This window comes from Bombina bombina, chromosome 5 (assembly GCF_027579735.1).
Source record: "Bombina bombina isolate aBomBom1 chromosome 5, aBomBom1.pri, whole genome shotgun sequence".
NCBI classification, from domain to species: Eukaryota; Metazoa; Chordata; class Amphibia; order Anura; family Bombinatoridae; genus Bombina; species Bombina bombina.
The window spans coordinates 484593905-484615639 of NC_069503.1; the positions used below are offsets into that span (position 1 = coordinate 484593905).

Below are 21735 nucleotides of genomic sequence, written 5' to 3' on the forward strand. Positions count from 1 at the left end.
GCAGTGTTGTTCCTTCAATAAAGGATAACAAGAGAATGAAGCAAATTTGATGTTCTAGCCAGATTATGAAAGAAAATTTGGGGGTTTCCTGTCCCTTTAAGCTAAAAATAGCTAATATTAACCCCTTCAATCTTTACTGCACAAAATATCAATAACAGAAAATGTTATAACATTGCAAATTATTACATTGCCCCCTCCTGGCTATTTTTTAATGCCACCCAACATTTTCTGTGGAGAACAAAGATTTGTGTGTGTATGCATAATATATAAAAAAATAAATATGTAATGTAAAATTATGTTGTTAGGCATGTTTAGTGCTAATATTTAGTGTTAGATGAACCATAGTTATGCTTGGAGATGTTGTGGCCTAATTACTTCTGAGATAGATGCACACTTGTCAATAACCTTGTGGCTTTCATGCAGTATAGCAATATGTGCTCTTATTTTGTGCTCTATCATGCCCCCTTGTGACAACTCAGCAACAACATATCATGATGGTTATGACAGCAATGTACTGGTTCAGTTTATAAATGGAGTATTTCCATTGGTTGAGTAATCTCACAAAAATACTGGGCTATAACTGTTTGATTACTAGTAGAACATATCATTTATACGGCAGGCACATACTGTGATTTGTTTTATTCTTCATATTTCATTTTTACATTAATTTACAGTCATGCTAACATTGTTAAAATCTGTCCAAGACTACATATAAATTACCTTTGCCTTTCTGCATTATTCTGGATTTGATTGATATGCAGTATATTGGAAAATATATATATATATATATAATTTTGGTGAAGATATCTGCAACATGTGGTAGTTTGTAGACCAGTACTGATTATGAATCCTGTTCTTTCTGTTTGTTTTGCATGATTTTATTATAAAGTATTGACACATCAATGTCTTTATTTTTGAAGATGTTTGAGCAAAATCTGCAGGTGGCTGCGCAAATTAGTGAAGAATTGAAAAACCAGGTTTTACTCTTGTGCCTCCAGCAGATGAATACATTTCTAAACAGGCAAGTAAAGGCATCATTTGTTTCTTGATTTAGCAATTATACTTAACCCAGTACTAAGCAGACACATTTTAAAGTCTGCTTTATATGTATGTATGTATGTGTGTGTGTGTGTGTGTGTATGTGTGTATGTATGTATGTATGTATGTATATTATACAGGTAGCCCTCAGTTTACGCCGGGGTTAGGTTCCAGAAGGAATGGTTGTAAATCGAAACCGTTGTAAATTGAAACCCAGTTTATAATGTAAGTCAATGGGAAGTGAGGGAGTTAGGTTCCAGGCCCCTTCTCAAAATTGTCATAAGTAACACCTAATACATTATTTTTAAAGCTTTGAAATGAAGACTTTAAATGCTGAACAGCATTATAAACCTAATAAAATAATCACACAACACAGAATATATAATTAAAGTAAGTTAAATGAACAAAAACATTTGCTAAACAGCATTATAAACCTAATAAAATAATCACTTAACACAGACTTCACTTGCATTTTTTGCACACAGTTCTTTCTATGCATTCCAATCTGGACTGATTTATAGACAGGAAGATCTTGTTCCTTTGAAATCTGCTTGATAGCTTAGGTCTGGTTAAACTGATTAATTTCAGCTTGCTTGGCTTTGCTGCAACACAAGCGGACAGCTCCACCTACTGGCTATTTTAATCAATGCACTGCTTCTCAATGCTTTTCAATAGCAGTCACATGACTGGAAAAAAAGGTTGTTATTTTGAAACGGTGTAAATTGAACCGTTGTAAACCGAGGGCCACCTGTGTGTGTGTGTGTGTATATATATATATATATATATATGTATATATATATGTATATAAACTGGCCACAGGAAGATGTAACTCTTTAGGGGACATAAAAACCAAAGCTTTTCTTTCATGATTCAGACAGAGCACGTCATTTTAAGCAACTTTCCTATTTCCTTCTATTGTCAATTTTTTTTCTATCCTTTGTTGAAAAGCAAGAAGGTGAGCTCAAGAACATGTGTGTGCCTGCAGCACTATATGGCAGCAGTTTTGCCAAAATGTTATACATTAGCAAGAGCACTAGATGGCAGCAGTTTTACAAAAATGTTATACATTAGCAAGAGCACTAGATGGCAGCAGTTTTGCCAAAATGTTATACATTAGCAAGAGCACTAGATGGCAGCAGTTTTTGCTGTCCTGTAGTGCTCCAGATTTGTGTACTCTACCTATCTAGATATCTCTTCAACAAAGAATAACATGAGAGAGAAGCAAATTTGATCATTGAAGTAAATTGGGAACTTTTTTAAATTGTATTCTCTATCTGAATCATGAAAGAAAAAGTTTGGGTTTCATGTCCCTTTAAGAACAGCAATGCTCACTGAAAATCTCATGTTGTGAATTTGGTATAGACATCATTGAGGCAAGCATACATAGAGGTGCCTCTGCTCTACATGTAAAATGTCTGCCAGCCAGCATAGCAATTAACAATGCCCATTCCTATTAAATTCGTAATCCAAATCTGAGACCTTGAGAAAAATAGCCTTTAAAAAGCAGAGTTGAAGGAGCTAGTAGAAATACTATCAGTGTTCTCCACAGAACAAAGTGTGAACCAGGTGGCATTGTGAAGTAATAATACTTTGCAATATTGTAACATGTTCTGTTATTTATAAATGTTACTTAAGCTATCCAAATCACAAAATAAAGGGATACATTCTTTCATGATTCAGAGAGCATGCAATTTTAATCAACTTTCTAATTTCCTTCTAGTATCATTTTTTCTTTGTTCTCTTGCTATCTTTATTTGAAAAAGAAGGCATCTAAGCTAAGGAGCCCGCAAATGTTTGGTTCAGACATGGACAGCACTTGTTTATTGGTGCTGTCCAATCAGCAAGGACAACCCGGTTTGTTCACCAAAAATGGGCCGGCATCTAAACTTATATTCTTGCTTTTTAAATAAACATACCAAGAGAATGAAGAAAATTTGATAATAGGAGTAAATTAGAAAGTTGCTTAAAATTGTATGCTCTATCTGAATCACAAAATAATTTTTTTGGGTTCAGTGTTCCTTTAATTGCATAATTTAACATAAATTGATTCAGTGACAATTTGTGTAAAATGTAATGTTAGCTAATTTTAGCTTAATGTTGATTGAAATTTTAGCTGGGCGATGTGCCCATTTAAGGAACAGCCTAGACAAAATTTAAACTTTCAAGACTCAGATGGGACATGCAATTTGAAACAACTATCCAATTTGCTTTGTTCTTTTGGTATTCTTTGTTAAAAGCAAAACCTAGGTAGGCTCATATGCTAATTTCTAATCCTTTGAAGGCTGCCTCTTATCTCAGTGCATTTGGACAGTTTTTTAACAGTTAGACAGCGCTAGTTCATATGTGTCATATAGATAACATGCTCACAAATAAAAAGAGAGAAGCTCTTAACCTGGGAACGAACAATAGCATAATAGCTTGTTCTATGGCTAGTTACCACCCTAGAAGCAGCCTCTTTTTGCTCAATATGTGCCTTTGACAGAGAAGAACTTTCCTAAAGCATATCAGTCTGATCCTGACTTAACAGTACAGTCCAGCCCCGAAATACCAGGCAATCCCTCTCTGAACGAGAGAAACGGCAAAACCCCAGACGTACGTTTCGGCCTAGTGTGGGCCTCGTCAGTGAGGTGCAGCCATATCCCTGTAGGGTCAGGACCAAAAGTTGTTATAGAGCAAAAGCATAATAATGACTTCCAAAACTTGCAAAAAATAAAACTTTAACAGGACATGAAGCCTTTTTCTTTCGTTATTTAGACAGAGCATACCATTTTTTTTTTAAGTTTTCAATTTACTTCAATTATCAAAGTATTATTTTGAAGAGATATCTAGATAGGTAGTGTCCACGTCTTCCATATATAATGCATACATGTGCAAACTCTAACTTGGATGTTTATCCATTGACTACCAACTGAAGTTGCAATGTATTACTTTACAAAGCTTTACAGACCTCTCTGGCAACCATGTGATTAATTGATTTAACAATGAAGAAGGTGTGTTAGACATCAAACTTAATTTAGTGTAGGCTCTCAGCACTTTATCGCTGTTGTCTGTTACAGTACATACTTGTTTTTCCACTGGAATTGCCTGTTTGGATGGATTATTTCCTCGTCATAAGCATATTTCTCTTGTTATTATCCTGCTGTAGGTACAAAGAGGAAGCACAGCTGTATAAAGAAGAGCATTTGAAGAATCGCCAGCTTCCTGCCTGCTACGTTCAGTATATTATTGCCATTATCAACAACTGTCAAACCTTTAAGTAAGAATGCAAGAGCAGCAAAACAACTGTTAGGGGAAAATCCCATTTATGAGATTATTGTATTTTTTTTTATTTATTTCTGGTGGTTTTAAACCTTTTCTGTATTTTGCAGCACAAGGAAGCCTATCCAAAACGGTCTTCCTGCATTTTTATATGGCAGTGATGCTGTCATTCAGCTGTCTTCTACAGAGTGAAATAATAACCACTAACTACATATAAATTTCAGGTAGGCCGCCCTGTGACTTTACCGATGGTGCATGTTTTCTCAGTCACAGTGCAGCTTATCTGTATGATTTGAATTGGTTTTGTAGTTCAACAACATATTTTACTGTTTACTGTGTAGAGATATTTTACAGTACTGTAGAATACGAATAATGCAGAGATAATGTATCTATAGCTATGTATGTCTATAAACAATGTAATTGAGCAGCAACAGGAATGGTTAATTTAAAAATGTATATTTTTTTTAACATAATTAAAATATATGAGTGCTTATCAAACTCTTTGAAATCCATAAGATTCATTTCAGCTATCACAATAGTCAAAGCCAAGACTATAGCATAAACGAAATTGCTTAATTATACCTTTCACAGAGTTTTTTTAGTTACTCGTATGTATTTTATGTATGCTGAATAAAGTTCAATTTGAAATCATCCGTTACTGTTGCTGCCCAGTCATTCTGTTTGGACACATACTGGCTTTGCCAATGAGTTCATCACGGAGCTGAGATTGAGAAAGCCTATCTGGATCTTAAGAGTAGCAAAGCAGTGTCTTGCTTTGATTTTTACACTCACACTATGGATAGATAATGAAAATGTTGAGCTGTGGATTGGCATTAGGGAATGGAAACATGTCCAATTCTGCGTTTGAGAGCAAATACAGAGCATGTGAACTTTATTTCTCCAACATTGGTGTGTCCGGTCCACGGCGTCATCCATAACTTGTGGGAATATTCTCTTCCCCAACAGGAAATGGCAAAGAGCACAGCAAAAGCTGTCCATATAGTCCCTCCCAGGCTCCGCCCCCCCCAGTCATTCTCTTTGCCGCTCTATCAAGTAGCATCTCCACGGAGATGGTGAAGAGTATGTGGTGTTTAATTGTAGTTTTTTATTCTTCTATCAAGAGTTTGTTATTTTAAAATAGTGCTGGTATGTACTATTTACTCTAAAACAGAAAGAGATGAAGAGTTCTGTTTATAAGAGGAGTATGATTTTAGCAGCAGTAACTAAAATCGGTTGCTGTTCCCACACAGGACTGTTGAGCTGAGAGAACTTCAGTTGGGGGGAACAGTTTGCAGACTTTTCTGCTTAAGGTATGACTAGCAATTATTCTAACAAGACTGTGTAATGCTGGAAGGCAGTCATTTTTCCCTCATGGGGATCGGTAAGCCATTTTCTAAGACTCAAACAGAATAAAGGGCTTATTATGGGCTATAAACTGGTAGACACTTTTACGGGCTAAATCGATTGCTTTATTTAGGTATTATATGCAGTTTGAAGTTGAATTTCACACTTTTATAACTTTGAGGAACGTTTTTTACGCCAGGCACTTGTTTAGACACCTTCCCAGTCAGGAAGGGCCTTTCTCTGTAGTAGGCAGAGCCTCATTTTCGCGCCATTACTGCACAGTTACTTTTGAGAACAGTACATGCTGCTGCATGTGTGTGGGTCTGGAATTCACTGAAAAGGTTCCTAGAAGGCTTCATTTGGTATCGTATACCCCCCTGGGATTGGTGAAGTCGCAGCAAAGGCTGGGGCTGGGACTGTAAGGGGGTTAAAATTGTAAACGGCTCCGGTTTCCACATTTTAAGGGTTATCAGCCTGAAATTTGGGGTGCAATACTTTGAATGCTTTAAGACACTGTGGTGAAAATTTGGATAATTCCTTCATAGTTTTTCACATATTCAGTAATAAAGTGTGCCCTGTTTAACATTTAAAGAGACAGTAACGGTTTTTGTGCTTTATTAACCAGTTTAAGCCTGTTTAACATGTCTGTGCCTTCAGATAGATCATGTTCTGTATGTATGGAAGCCAATGTGACTCCCCCTTCTAATATGTGTGATAATTGTGCCATAGCGTCCAAACAAAGTAAGGACAGTACTGTCACAAATAGTAAAGTTGCCCAAGATGATTCCTCAGATGAAGGAAGTAGACATAGTTCTACATCATCTCCTTCTGTGTCTACACCAGTTTTGCCCACGCAGGAGACCCCTAGTACTTCTAGCGCGCCAATGCTTGTTACTATGCAACAATTGACGGCAGTAATGGATAACTCCATAGCAAATATTCTATCCAAAATGCCAGCATTCCAGAGAAAGCGCGATTGCTCTGTTTTAAACACTGTAGAGCAGGAGGGCGCTGATGATAATTTGTCATACCCTCACACCAATCTGAAGTGGCAATGAGGGAGGTTTTGTCAGATGGGGAAATTTCTGATACAGGAAGAATTTCTCAGCAGGCAGAACCTGATGTTGTGACATTTAAATTAGAGCATCTCCGCGCATTGCTTAAAGAGGTGCTATCTACTCTGGATGATTGTGACAATCTGGTCATCCCAGAAAAATTGTGCAAGATGGACAAGTTCCTTGAGGTCCCGGTGCACCCTGATGCTTTTCCAATACCCAAACGGGTGGCGGACATAGTGAATAAGGAGTGGGAGAAGCTAGGCATACCTTTTGTCCCTCCTCCTATATTTAAGAAATTATTCCCTATGGTCGACCCCAGAAAGGACTTATGGCAAACAGTCCCTAAGGTCGAGGGGGCGGTTTCTACACTAGCCAAACGCACGACCATTCCTATTGAGGACAATTGTGCTTTCAAAGATCCTATGGATAAAAAATTGGAGGGTTTGCTTAAAAAGATTTTTGTACAGCAAGGTTACCTCCTTCAACCTATTTCGTGTATTATTCCTGTCACTACAGCGGCGTGGTTCTGGTTCTAGGAACTGGAAAAGTCGCTCAGTAGGGAGACTCCGTATGAGGAAGTCATGGACAGAATTCACGCACTTAAGTTAGCGAATTCCTTTATTTTAGATGCCGCTCTGCAGTTAGCGAGATTAGCGGCGAAAAATTCAGGGTTTGCAATTGTGGCGCGCAGAGCGCTCTGGCTAAAGTCTTGGTCGGCGGATGTATCTTCCAAGACAAAATTGCTTAATATCCCTTTCAAAGGTAAGACCCTTTTTGGGCCAGATTTGAAAGAAATTATTTCAGACATCACTGGGGGTAAGGGCCATGCCCTCCCACAAGATAGGCCTTTCAAGGCTAAGAATAAGTCTAATTTTCGTTCCTTTCGCAATTTCAGGAACGGACCGGCCTCCAACTCTGCAGCCTCTAGACAAGAGGGTAACGCTTCCCAGACTAAACCAGCTTGGAAACCGATGCAAGGCTGGAACAAGGGTAAATAGGCCTAGAAGCCTGCTGCTGCTACCAAGACAGCATGAAGGGGTAGCCCCCGATCCGGGACCGGATCTAGTAGAGGGCAGACTCTCTCTCTTTGCTCAGGCTTGGGCAAGAGATGTTCAGGATCCCTGGGCACTAGAAATAGTCTTTCAGGGTTATCTTCTAGAATTCAAGGAACTACCCCCAAGGGGAAGGTTCCACATGCCTCGCTTATCATCAAACCAAATAAAGAGACAGGCATTCTTACATTGTGTAGAAGACCTGTTAAAGATGGGAGTGATACACCCAGTTCCAACGGTGGAACAAGGTCAGGGGTTTTACTCAAATCTGTTTGTAGTTCCCAAGAAAGAGGGAACTTTCAGACCAATTCTGGATTTAAAAATTCTAAACAAATTTCTCAGAGTTCCATCGTTCAAAATGGAAACCACAATCCAGGAGGGTCAATTTATGACTACCGTGGATTTAAAGGATGCGTATCTACATATTCCTATCCACAAAGATCATCATCAGTTCCTAAGGTTCGCCTTTCTGGACAAGCATTACCAGTTCGTGGCTCTCCCATTCGGGCTAGCCACTGCTCCAAGGATTTTCACAAAGGTGCTCGGGTCCCTTCTAGCGGTTCTAAGACCAAGGGGTATTGCAGTGGCACCTTACCTGGACGACATCCTAATCCAAGCGTCGTTTCTTTCCAAAGCAAAGGCTCATACAGACATTGTTCTAGCCTTTCTCAGATCTCACGGGTGGAAGGTGAACGTAGAAAAGAGTTCCCTGTCTCAGTCGACAAGAGTTCCCTTCTTGGGAACAATAATAGATTCTTTAGAAATGAAGATTTTCCTAACAGATATCAGAAAGTCAAAGCTTTTAAACGCTTGTCAAGTTCTTCACTCTATTCTGCAGCCTTCCATAGCTCAGTGCATGGAAGTAGTAGGGTTGATGGTTGCAGCAATTGACATAGTTCCTTTTGCTCGAATTCATCTAAGACCATTACAACTGTGCATGCTCAAGCAGTGGAATGGGGACTATACAGACTTGTCTCCAATGATTCAAGTAGATCAGATGACCAGAGACTCACTCCGTTGGTGGCTGACCCAGGATCACCTGTCCCAGGGAATGAGCTTCCGCAGACCAGAGTGGGTCATATTCACGACGACGCCAGTCTATTAGGCTGGGGCGCGGTCTGGGATTCCCTGAAAGCTCAGGGTCTATGGTCTCGGGAAGAGTCTCTTCTCCCGATAAACATTCTGGAACTGAGAGCGATATTCAATGCTCTCCGGGCTTGGCCTCAACTAGCGAAGGCCAGATTCATAAGATTCCAGTCAGACAACATGACGACTGTTGCTTACATCAACCATCAGGGGGGAACAAGGAGTTCCTTGGCAATGAGAGAGGTGTCCAAAATCATCAAATGGGCGGAGGATCACTCCTGCCACCTATCTGCAATCCACATGCCAGGAGTAGACAACTGGGAGGCGGATTATCTGAGTCGTCAGACTTTCCATCCGGGGGAGTGGGAACTCCACCCGGAGGTGTTTGCCCAGTTGACTCAATTGTGGGGCATTCCAGACATGGATCTGATGGCGTCTCGTCAGAACTTCAAGGTTCCTTGCTACGGGTCCAGATCCAGGGATCCCAAGGCGACTCTGGTGGATGCATTAGTGGCGCCTTGGTCCTTCAACCTAGCTTATGCGTTTCCGCCGTTCCCTCTCCTTTCCAGGCTGGTAGCCAGGATCAAACAGGAGAAGGCCTCGGTGATTCTGATAGCTCCTGCGTGGCCACGCAGGACTTGGTATGCAGACCTGGTGAATATGTCATCGGCTCCACCATGGAAGCTACCTTTGAGACAGGATCTTCTAGTGCAAGGTCCATTCGAACATCCAAATCTAGTTTCTCTCCAGCTGACTGCTTGGAAATTGAACGCTTGATTTTATCCAAGCGCGAGTTTTCGGATTCAGTGATAGATACTTTGGTCCAAGCCAGAAAACCCGTGACTAGAAAGATTTACCATAAAATATGTAAAAGATATATCTGTTGGTGTGAATCCAATGGATTCTCATGGAGTAAGATTAAAATTCCCAGGATCCTCTCCTTTCTCCAAGAAGGTTTGGATAAGGGATTGTCAGCGAGTTCTCTAAAAGGACAGATTTCTGCTCTATCTGTCTTGTTACACAAAGGACTGGCAGCTGTGCCAGATGTTCAAGCTTTTGTACAGGCTTTGGTCAGGATCAAGCCTGTTTACAGACCTTTGACTCCTCCCTGGAGTCTAAATTTAGTTCTTTCAGTTCTTCAAGGGGTTCCGTTTGAACCCTTACATTCCATAGATATCAAGTTATTATCTTGGAAAGTTCTGTTTTTGGTTGCTATTTCTTCTGCTAGAAGAGTTTCTGAATTATCTGCTTTGCAGTGTAATCCACCCTATCTGGTGTTCCATTCAGATAAGGTTGTTTTGCGTACCAAGCCTGGTTTTCTTCCAAAAGTTGTTTCCAACAAGAATATTAACCAGGAAATAGTTGTTCCTTCTTTGTGTCCGAATCCAGTTTCAAAGAAGGAACGTTTGTTACACAATTTAGATGTAGTCCGTGCTTTAAAGTTCTATTTAGAAGCAACAAAGGATTTCAGACAAACTTCTTCTCTGTTTGTCGTTTATTCTGGCAAGAGGAGAGGTCAAAAGGCTACTGCTACCTCTCTTTCCTTCTGGCTGAAAAGCATCATCCGATTGGCTTACGAGACTGCTGGACGGCAGCCTCCTGAACGAATCACAGCTCACTCTACTAGGGCTGTGGCTTCCACATGGGCCTTCAAGAACGAGGCTTGATATGTAAGGCAGCGACTTGGTCTTCTCTGCACACTTTTGCCAAATTCTACAAATTTGATACTTTTGCTTCCTCGTAGACTATTTTTGGGAGAAAGGTTTTGCAAGCCGTGGTGCCTTCTGTTTAGGTAACCTGATTTGCTCCCTCCCTTCATCCGTGTCCTAAAGCTTTGGTATTGGTTCCCACAAGTTATGGATGACGCCGTGGACCGGACACACCAATGTTGGAGAAAACAGAATTTATGCTTACCTGATAAATTACTTTCTCCAACGGTGTGTCCGGTCCACGGCCCGCCCTGGTTTTTTAATCAGGTTTGAAAAATTTCTTTCTTTATACACTACAGTCACCACGGCACCCTATAGTTTCTCCTTTTTTTCTCCTATCCGTCGGTCGAATGACTGGGGGGGGCGGAGCCTGGGAGGGACTATATGGACAGCTTTTGCTGTGCTATTTGCCATTTCCTGTTGGGGAAGAGAATATTCCCACAAGTTATGGATGACGCCGTGGACCGGACACACCGTTGGAGAAAGTAATTTATCAGGTAAGCATAAATTCTGTTTTTTTTCTAACTTTAAAATTTACATTTATGAAACCTAGGGAACCTTATGACACTGAATCGCAGCTGATCTTAGTTTTATATTTAAACTTTTTTTTTTATTATTTAACTGTGATGTGTTAAATGGAGATTATAGCATCAGTTAAACACTGTATTTAAAAATGTGTAATACAATTTATAACAACTATTTCTTTCATACAGGTGGTGAGAGTCCACAATCCATTATTCCTGTGAATTACTCTTCCCTACCACTAGGAGGAGGCAAAGATTCCCAAACACCAAGAGCTCTATAAAAAAAAAAACTCCTACCTCACAGGTACTTCAGTCTTGACTCAAACATTAACTTAGAGTCTAAAGTATGATTCAGGCTGCACTACAAAAAAGTCTATAGGAGGCTGGATATTTCAAATAACAAACTTTATTATACATCATATATACATGTGACAGAATAAAACCATAATGTGCAGGTGATACAGCACCTGCAGAACATTTGTCCCATAGCAGTCACAGTTCTGGGCACTTAATGTGTTACCACACGCATCTGAAGGGCTTATAAGAGAAAACCACCATAAAGAAGAGAGAGTTATTGTTGTTGGGCACTTACTGTACATGCTCCGGTTTATTTCCAAAGTGAGGATTAATATAGTGAGCAGTATATAGCACCAGATATCAGCTCTGTCGATGCAGTTCAAATTTGAACCCAGTCCCACAGGTAGTTACCACCTCAGAAGGTTAGTGCAAACAAAACCCGTCTCTGCTTAGCACTGCTGATGAAGCTCAGTGCCAATCCCTTTTTAGTCCTTGTGTGGCAACTATGTTATGACATATGCCCCCAACTTGGCTTTCCGGTGACATAGGACGTTGTGTCCTGATATGAACCTCCCACCTGTGTTGAAGGGTGGCTACTGGAAACTACTCCGCTCATGTCTGAGTATTGAGTTCCTGGAACATCAACAGCTAAATCTTCAGTACACTTAGTGTACTTAAACACGCTCCGGTTTATTTCCAAAGTGAGGATTAATATAGTGAGCAGTATATAGCACCAGATATCAGCTCTGTCGATGCAGTTCAAATTTCAACCCAGTCCCACAGGTAGTTACCACCTCAGAAGGTTAGTGCAAACAAAACCCGTCTCTGCTTAGCACTGCTGATGAAGCTCAGTGCCAATCCCTTTTTAGTCCTTGTGTGGCAACTATGTTATGACATATGCCCCCAACTTGGCTTTCCGGTGACATAGGACGTTGTGTCCTGATATGAACCTCCCACCTGTGTTGAAGGGTGGCTACTGGAAACTACTCCGCTCATGTCTGAGTATTGAGTTCCTGGAACATCAACAGCTAAATCTTCAGAAGTATTTCCTATCCTTGTTGTGGTCTCTGAGATTATTTCTAGAGATTGGGTTAAGCCTGGTACTCCTTTTACTCCTTCTTCAAGGTTAATTAAATGTATCCATTACCGGTTTCTAATATTAAGCTTTGGGAAACGGTTCCCAAAGTGGGTGGGGCCATTTTTACTTTGGTTAACTGTACTACTATTTCTTTCGAAGGTAGTTCTTCCTTTAAAGACCATTTAGATAGGAAGTTAGAATCTTTGCATTGGAGGGCTTTCTAGAAAGCAGGTTATTTATTTAGACCAGCAGTTTCTATTGCTGATGTGGCTGCTGCTTCTTTCTTTTGGTTAAATAGTCTTTCTGAGCAGTTTTCTGACGATTCTGCTTGTGAAGATTTTTTAAAATCTTTTGGAGCTGCTCAAATGTGCTAATGCTTTCATTTGTGATGCTGTTTTTAAATTCATTTAGATGAATGCTGAAAGTATGTCTTTGGCAGTTCTTTCTAGAAGGCTTTATGGTTAAAAGTCTTGCGGCTAGATTTGGAGTTTGGCGTTAGCCGTGAAAACCAGCGTTAGAGGCTCCTAACGCTGGTTTTAGGCTACCGCCGGTATTCGGAGTCACTCAAAATAGGGTCTAACGCTCACTTTTCAGCCGCGACTTTTCCATACCGCAGATCCCCTTACGTCAATTGCATATCCTATCTTTTCAATGGGATTTTTCTAACTCCGGTATTTAGAGTCGTTTCTGAAGTGAGCGTTAGACATCTAACGACAAAACTCCAGCCGCAGGAAAAAAGTCAGTAGTTAAGAGCTTTCTGGGCTAACGCCGGTTTCTAAAGCTCTTAACTACTGTACTCTAAAGTACACTAACACCCATAAACTACCTATGTACCCCTAAACCGAGGTCCGCCCCACATCGCCGACACTCGAATACATTTTTTTAACCCCTAATCTGCCGACCGCCACCTACGTTATCCTTATGTACCCCTAATCTGCTCCCCCTAACACCGCCGACCCCTATATTATATTTATTAACCCCTAATCTGCCCCCCACAACGTCGCCTCCACCTGCCTACACTTATTAACCCCTAATCTGCCGACCGCAAAGCGCCGCCACCTACGTTATCCTTATGTACCCCTAATCTGCTGCCCCTAACACCGCCGACCCCTATATTATATTTATTAACCCCTAACCTGCCCCCCACAACGTCGCCTCCACCTGCCTACACTTATTAACCCCTAATCTGCCGACAGCAAAGCGCCGCCACCTACGTTATCCTTATGTACCCCTAATCTGCTGCCCCTAACACCGCCGATCCCTATATTATATTTATTAACCCCTAATCTGCCCCCCACAACATCGCCTCCACCTGCCTACACTTATTAACCCCTAATCTGCCGAGCGGACCTGAGCGCTACTATAATAAAGTTATTAACCCCTAATCCGCCTCACTAACCCTATAATAAATAGTATTAACCCCTAATCTGCGCTCCCTAACATCGCCGACACCTAACTTCAATTATTAACCCCTAATCTGCCGACCGGAGCTCACCGCTATTCTAATAAATGGATTAACCCCTAAAGCTAAGTCTAACCCTAACACTAACACCCCCCTAAGTTACATATAATTTACATCTAACGAAATTAATTAACTCTAATTAAATAAATTATTCCTATTTAAAGATAAATACTTACCTGTAAAATAAACCCTAATATAGCTACAATATAAATTATAATTACATTGTAGCTATTTTAGGATTAATATTTATTTTACAGGTAACTTTGTATTTATTTTAACCAGGTACAATAGCTATTAAATAGTTAAGAACTATTTAATAGCTAAAATAGTTAAAATAATTACAAAATTACCTGTAAAATAAATACTAACCTAAGTTACAATTAAACCTAACACTACACTATCAATAAATTAATTAAATAAACTACCTACAATTACCTACAATTAACCTAACACTACACTATCAATAAATTAATTAAATACAATTCCTACAAATAAATACAATTAAATAAACTAGCTAAAGTACAAAAAATAAAAAAGAACTAAGTTACAAAAAATAAAAAAATATTTACAAACATAAGAAAAATATTACAACAATTTTAAACTAATTACACCTACTCTAAGCCCCCTAATAAAACAACAAAGCCCCCCAAAATAAAAAATGCCCTACCCTATTCTAAATTAATAAAGTTAAAAGCTCTTTTACCTTACCAGCCCTGAACAGGGCCCTTTGCGGGGCATGCCCCAAGAAGTTCAGCTCTTTTGCCTGTAAAAAAAAACATACAATACCCCCCCCCCAACATTACAACCCACCACCCACATACCCCTAATCTAACCCAAACCCCCCTTAAATAAACCTAACACTAAGCCCCTGAAGATCATCCTACCTTGTCTTCACCTCACCAGGTATCACCGATCCGTCCTGGCTCCAAAATCTTCATCCAACCCAAGCGGGGGTTGGCGATCCATCATACGGTGGCTGAAGAGGTCCAGAAGAGGCTCCAAAGTCTTCATCCTATCCGGGAAGAAGAGGCGATCCGGACCGGCAACCATCTTGATCCAAGCGGCATCTTCTATCTTCATCCGATGACGACCGGCTCCATCCTGAAGACCTCCACCGGGGACCCATCTTCTTCCGGCGACGTCCAACTGCAGAATGACGGTTCCTTTAAGGGACGTCATCCAAGATGGCGTCCCTCGAATTCCGATTGGCTGATAGAATATTCCTACCTTAATTCCGATTGGCTGATAGAATCCTATCAGCCAATCGGAATTCGAGGGACGCCATCTTGGATGACGTCCCTTAAAGGAACCGTCATTCTGCAGTTGGACGTCGCCGGAAGAAGATGGGTCCGCGGTGGAGGTCTTCAGGATGGAGCCGATCGTCATCGGATGAAGATAGAAGATGCCGCTTGGATCAAGATGGTTGCCGGTGAGGATCGCCTCTTCTTCCCGGATAGGATGAAGACTTTGGAGCCTCTTCTGGACCTCTCCAGCCACCGGATGATGGATCGCCAACCCCCGCTTGGGTTGGATGAAGATTTTGGAGCCAGGACGGATCGGTGATACCTGGTGAGGTGAAGACAAGGTAGGATGATCTTCAGGGGCTTAGTGTTAGGTTTATTTAAGGGGGGTTTGGGTTAGATTAGGGGTATGTGGGTGGTGGGTTGTAATGTTGGGGGGGGTATTGTATGTTTTTTTTTACAGGCAAAAGAGCTGAACTTCTTGGGGCATGCCCCGCAAAGGGCCCTGTTCAGGGCTGGTAAGGTAAAAGAGCTTTTAACTTTATTAATTTAGAATAGGGTAGGGCATTTTTTATTTTGGGGGGCTTTGTTATTTTATTAGGGGGCTTAGAGTAGGTGTAATTAGTTTAAAATTGTTGTAATATTTTTCTTATGTTTGTAAATATTTTTTTATTTTTTGTAACTTAGTTCTTTTTTATTTTTTGTACTTTAGCTAGTTTATTTAATTGTATTTATATGTAGGAATTGTATTTAATTAATTTATTGATAGTGTAGTGTTAGGTTAATTGTAGGTAATTGTAGGTAGTTTATTTAATTAATTTATTGATAGTGTAGTGTTAGGTTTAATTGTAACTTAGGTTAGTATTTATTTTACAGGTAATTTTGTAATTATTTTAACTATTTTAGCTATTAAATAGTTCTTAACTATTTAATAGCTATTGTACCTGGTTAAAATAAATACAAAGTTACCTGTAAAATAAATATTAATCCTAAAATGGCTACAATGTAATTATAATTTATATTGTAGCTATATTAGGGTTTATTTTACAGGTAAGTATTTATCTTTAAATAGGAATAATTTATTTAATAAGAGTTAATTAATTTCGTTAGATGTAGATTATATTTAATTTAGGGGGGTGTTAGTGTTAGACTTAGCTTTAGGGGTTAATCCATTTATTAGAATAGCGGTGAGCTCCGGTCGGCAGATTAGGGGTTAATAATTGAAGTTAGGTGTCGGCGATGTTAGGGAGGGCAGATTAGGGGTTAATACTATTTATTATAGGGTTAGTGAGGCGGATTAGGGGTTAATAACTTTATTATAGTAGCGCTCAGGTCCGCTCGGCAGATTAGGGGTTAATAAGTGTAGGCAGGTGGAGGCGACGTTGTGGGGGGCAGATTAGGGGTTAATAAATATAATATAGGGGTCGGCGGTGTCAGGGGCAGCAGATTAGGGGTACATAAGGATAACGTAGGTGGCGGCGCTTTGCGGTCGGCAGATTAGGGGTTAATAAGTGTAGGCAGGTGGAGGCGACGTTGAGGGGGGCAGATTAGGGGTTAATAAATATAATACAGGGGTCGGCGGTGTTAGGGGCAGCAGATTAGGGGTACATAGGGATAATGTAAGTAGCGGCGGTTTACGGAGCGGCAGATTAGGGGTTAAAAATAAAATGCAGGTGTCAGCGATAGCGGGGGCGGCAGATTAGGGGTTAATAAGTGTAAAGTTAGGGGTATTTAGACTCGGGGTACATGTTAGAGTGTTAGGTGCAGATGTAGGAAGTGTTTCCCCATAGCAAACAATGGGGCTGCGTTAAGAGCTGAACGCGGCTTTTTTGCAGGTGTTAGGTTTTTTTTCAGCTCAAACAGACCCATTGTTTCCTATGGGAGAATCGTGCACGAGCACGTTTTTGAGGCTGGCCGCTTGCGTAAGCAACTCTGGTATTGAGAGTTGAAGCTGCGTTAAAAATGCTCTACGCTCCTTTTTTTGGAGCCTAACGCAGCCTTTATGTGGACTCTCAATACCAGAGTTATTTTTATGGTGCGGCCAGAAAAAAGCCGGCGTTAGTTTTTCGGGTCGTTACCGACAAAACTCCAAATCTAGCCGTTGGTCTGCTGATATGGTTTCTAAATCCAGACTTTTTCTTCTTTAAAGGGAAGAGTCCACAGCTGCATTCATTACTTTTTGGAATACAGAACCTGGCCACCAGGAGGAGGCAAAGACACCCCAGCCAAAGACTTAAATACCTCCCCCACTTCCCTCATTCTTTGCCTTTCATCACAGGAGGTTGGCAGAGAAGTGTCAGAAGTTCGAGGGTAGTACTCTTCGCAATGGGACTGGAGTTTTAAGTAATCATGTCAGCCTCTCAGTGAGAGCATGGATGAAAGTTAGAGTCCGGAGATGCAGGGAGAGTTTTCCTGCGAACCCATCCCGACTCATAATAACAGCTCCTTGGTAATCAGCATTGATGAGTTTCACTGCCTACCTTTCCTCACTCAAGTCCATGTCAGAAGCGAGGCTTCTATCTGTCGCACTTGAAGGGCAGTGTTTCTGTTCCATGGCGTAGATTCCGGTAAGATTGTTTCATTTTATTTCGATATGTGAATGTAATGTTAACAAAACAAGGTAGGGTCCTAGTGGGACTCCTTTTATCTTAATAAGGAATCGTGGGTTAATATCTCCTGAGGAGGGTTATTGAACAGGGGGGACTTTTAATCATGTTTGTTATATGGTTCTATCTGTAAATGTGTAGCTATACTTAGGCTTATGGGCTTTACGGAACATAACGGCCTTCTTTTAATGACACGATCTTTCCAGATTGTGCGCTTTTTTCGTGACTAACACGGTGCACCTCATGACGGTTGCGATTACAATGTTTCTCACCGAGAGAGTCTTGCTCGTGGGTTGTCTGGGTCTGGCCATGGTCTCAACGTTCGGGTGTATTTCCGTCCTCGTTGCAACTCTAGCCTTGGGGCTTGTCAGTGAAAGGGCCAGGTTGGTTATGGAGAGCTGCCCTTCAGGTAGTTGACCATTTATCCTTGATGCTCCGTTGGAAGCTTTGTGGGCGGTGCCTTAAGTTCAGAGGGTGAGCAGGGTACAGGGTTCTCTTTCGCCTTTGTATATTGGTTGCTCCCTTGCCTGTGTGTGTAGCACGTATTAACGCTTGCCTACGAGATTTCTGTACGAACCAAGTGCCCTGGGTACTGGAACTTAGACAGTTAAGGAAGTCTTTTGTGACTCTTGAGTTTGAGGCTATTGCTAGATCGCCAAGTCTACCGTCCTTAGAGGTGGGTTTCTCCTGTAGGAGGCAGCTTAGTGTTCCTCTGGAAGTTGGATCTTCGTTTGTTTCCTTTTTGAGGACCCTGACCCAGGTCCATGTCTCTCCTTGGATGGGTGTGGACAGTTCGATCTCACACTAGATGTTTGTGGTCCTGCGGACCTCTCTCCGTAGAGGCTGGGTTCCTGTGAGGGATGCCTTGTTTTGTGGCTTAGGCGTTAGGTCTCTCTGACGGTTCCCTACTGGTTTTCTGACGCATTTACGCTGTTCCTGTAGCCTCCAGGTATCCTCACCTGGGTTGGCGATATGGCCGAGGGGTCTCGCCTCTATGGTAATTAGTTTTCCGTAGTTTATTTCCCTTCTCTTCTGGAGCGGGGTTAGGGTTCTCCGGGTTCGGAGTTACCTTAGTATTTGGAGCAACATGTGGGTCTTGCCTTGTAAGGGTCTTCTCCCTTCTTGCGTTCCAGAATCCTGGAAGAGGAATTGTGATGTAGTGACTGGTTCTTCCGTTCCTGCAGTGGGAGGATGAGGGTTTGATCCCTATGGGGCTCCTGCTATATGTTGGATTCTGATATATGGATGCTTCCTATCTAAATGGTCTTTAAAGGAAGAACTATCTTCTTGTCTCTGGTCTTGACTAGCCTTTGGGCTAGGGCCATTATCCTAGAGGGAAGATTGGGGGTCGGTTACTCTATCCAGGGTTGACCGTTTTCTCTAGATTCGGTTCTTTCCTTTGTGGGAGGTCTTGGTTGTCCTCCTCCTTTTCCACTGGCGTTCAGTGCTGGGAGGGGGCACTCCTTGGAGCCCGATATTCAGAGGGCTGGGAGCCCTTGGAAGGTTTGCAGTTGAACCCATCTACAGCTATTGCCATTTAAGGGTGTAACCAGCTACGGCTAATGGCACTTTAACTGGGTGTTAGCAAGCTTTGATACACCTCTGTGTTTGGGTTTAGCAACGGTGAGTCAGCTTTCTACCTGGAAGCTGGCCATTGGGAGTTCCTGTTCAGATGGTGGGTGTTCTTTTTGGAGAACTCTTTACTAGCTGCTGGGATAGTTATCCTATTTCTGCTGTCTAGCTTGGATCTAGATTTGATATGAGGCATCAGGTAACTCATGGTTTTCCTGGAATGCCTTTGGGTATGGTTCAGGGTCAGGGATATGAGGGTGTCCCTTGATTCCTTTTGGGGCATGTTTTCCTGTGTATGGATCTCTTTTTCTTTGTCTCCCTGGGCGTTGCTATTGTACGACAACCTTAGGTTGTTCTATGTTCTGCAGAGTGGATTGATCCTTTGGATTTTTCTTGAGATTCTGTTCCCCTTTTTGGGGGGGAGATAGTGGTCCTTGTCTTGGCTGGGTACCTTCATGGGAGTTGTGATCCGCGGGGCTGACTCCTCAGAGGTTGTTTGGGCTTGACGGACTCTGGGATTGAGTGGTTTAGTTCGGCTTTGCCAGCGGTGTAACGAATGTGCAGTTAACTGGGCTTCGGGTTTTCACCTGTGTCGTCTATACTTTTTAGGGTGTTGAGTTATCAGGCTGTGGTGCCTTTCGAAGGGGCCGCCTTTTGTACCCATCTGTTGTTTGCATTCAGTGTCCTCTAGCTTGGGTATTCTTTTCCCAAAAGTAATGAATGCAGCTGTGGACTCTTCCCTTTTAGGAAGAAAAACATAAATTATGCCTACCTGATAATTTCATTTTCTTCTGAAGGGAAGAGTCCACAGCTCCCGCCCGTGTTTTTATCTATGATGCGGCTGTAATTTTTTGTTCTTCTGGCACATTTTTTCACCCTGATATTTCTCCTACTGTTCCCTCTGCAGAATGACTGGGGGATGAGGGAAGTGGGGGAGGTATTTAAGCCTTTGGCTGGAGTATCTTTGCCTCCTCCTGTTGGCCAGGTTCTGTATTCCCAAAAGTAATGAATGCAGTTGTGGACTCTTCCCTTCAGAATAAATTACATTATCAGGTAAGCATAATTTATGTTTTATCTGTTTCTTTTCAGGGAAAGATGTTATTTAAAGGGACACTGAACCCAATTTTTTTCTTTCGTGATTCAGATAGAGCATGCAATTTTAAACAACTTTCTAATTTAGTACTATTATCAATTTTTCTTCGGTCTCTTGCTATCTTTATTTGAAAAAGGCATCTAAGCTTTTTTTTTATTATTCAGAACTCTGGACAGCACTTTTTTATTGGTGGATGAATGTATCCACCAATCAGCAAGAATGGGCCGGCATCTAAACTTTCATTCTTGCATTTCAAATAAAGATACCAAGAGAATGAAGAAAATTTAATAATAGGAGTAAATTAGAAAGTTGCTTATAATGTCATCCTCTATCTGAATCACGAAATAATTTTTTTTGGTTCAGTGTCCCTTTAATTCTGGTTTGGATTCTATTATCTCTTCTGAGACTGGGAGGTAAAGGAATTTTTCTTTCTCAGGACAAGAAGCCCAAAAGGTAAAATATAAAGCTTTTAATCATTTTCGGCATTTTCTCAGAACAGGGCACAGAAATCCGATTCTTCCTCTTAGAATTAGGGTTCCCCCAGTTCTGTCTGAAAGCCTAGTTCTAATTGGAACAAGTCTAAGCAGTCCAAGAAATCTATTCCCTCATCCAAGTCTGCATGAAGGTGCGGCCCCCGTTCCAGAGGCTTTGGTTGGGGGCAGGTTATGCCTTTTTCAGGAAGCTTGGTTCCAATCTCTTCAGGATCCCTGGGTACTAAATATATTCTCCCAGGATTATCAAATTGGGTTTTTTCTGTCCGATGTCCCAAGAAATCCTATGAAGCCTCAGGCATTTTTTTAGTCAGTTTTGGATCTAGAATCTATGGGATTTATACTGTTCCGGTATTGGCACAGAGGAAAAGGTTTTATTCCAATCTCTTCATTGTTCCAAAGATAGGAGGGGACTTTCAGACTATTCTACCTTTTGTTCAGCAAGGTTAGTTTATGTCCACAATAGATTTAAAGGATCCATACATTTTTATGTTCATATTCACATGGATCATCATCAGTTTCTAAGGTTTGCTTTTCTGGACAAGCATTCTGGGTAACCTTTTGTCTGTGATCAGAGCTCAGGGTATTGATGTGCTTACTTACCTGGAAGATATCTTGGTTCAAGCTCCATCTTTTCTTTTAGCAGAATCTCACACCAGCTGACTGTCGTCGTTTCTTCAACAATGGTTGGAAATTTTCCAAAGAGAACGCTGCTTCCTCAGACAAAGGTTACTGGGGGTTCGGATAGATTCAGTTCAAAGACTATCTTTGACAGATCTAAGGAGGGTAAAGTTAGTTTCTGCCTGTCTGAACTTCAGTCTCTTTC

The 21735-nt window shown here is 41.2% G+C and overlaps 1 protein-coding gene across 2 annotated transcripts in view; it reads left to right on the forward strand.

Moving 5' to 3' along the window:
* Nucleotides 1-21735, forward strand: part of EXOC3 (exocyst complex component 3) — a 99742-nt gene that overhangs the window by 39709 nt on the left and 38298 nt on the right. For both annotated transcript variants that reach the window (XM_053714394.1, XM_053714393.1), the window contains exons 7-8: nt 921-1021; nt 4184-4294. In XM_053714394.1, the coding sequence (XP_053570369.1) occupies nt 921-1021; nt 4184-4294 (212 nt within the window). The remainder of the gene's footprint in view (nt 1-920; nt 1022-4183; nt 4295-21735) is intronic.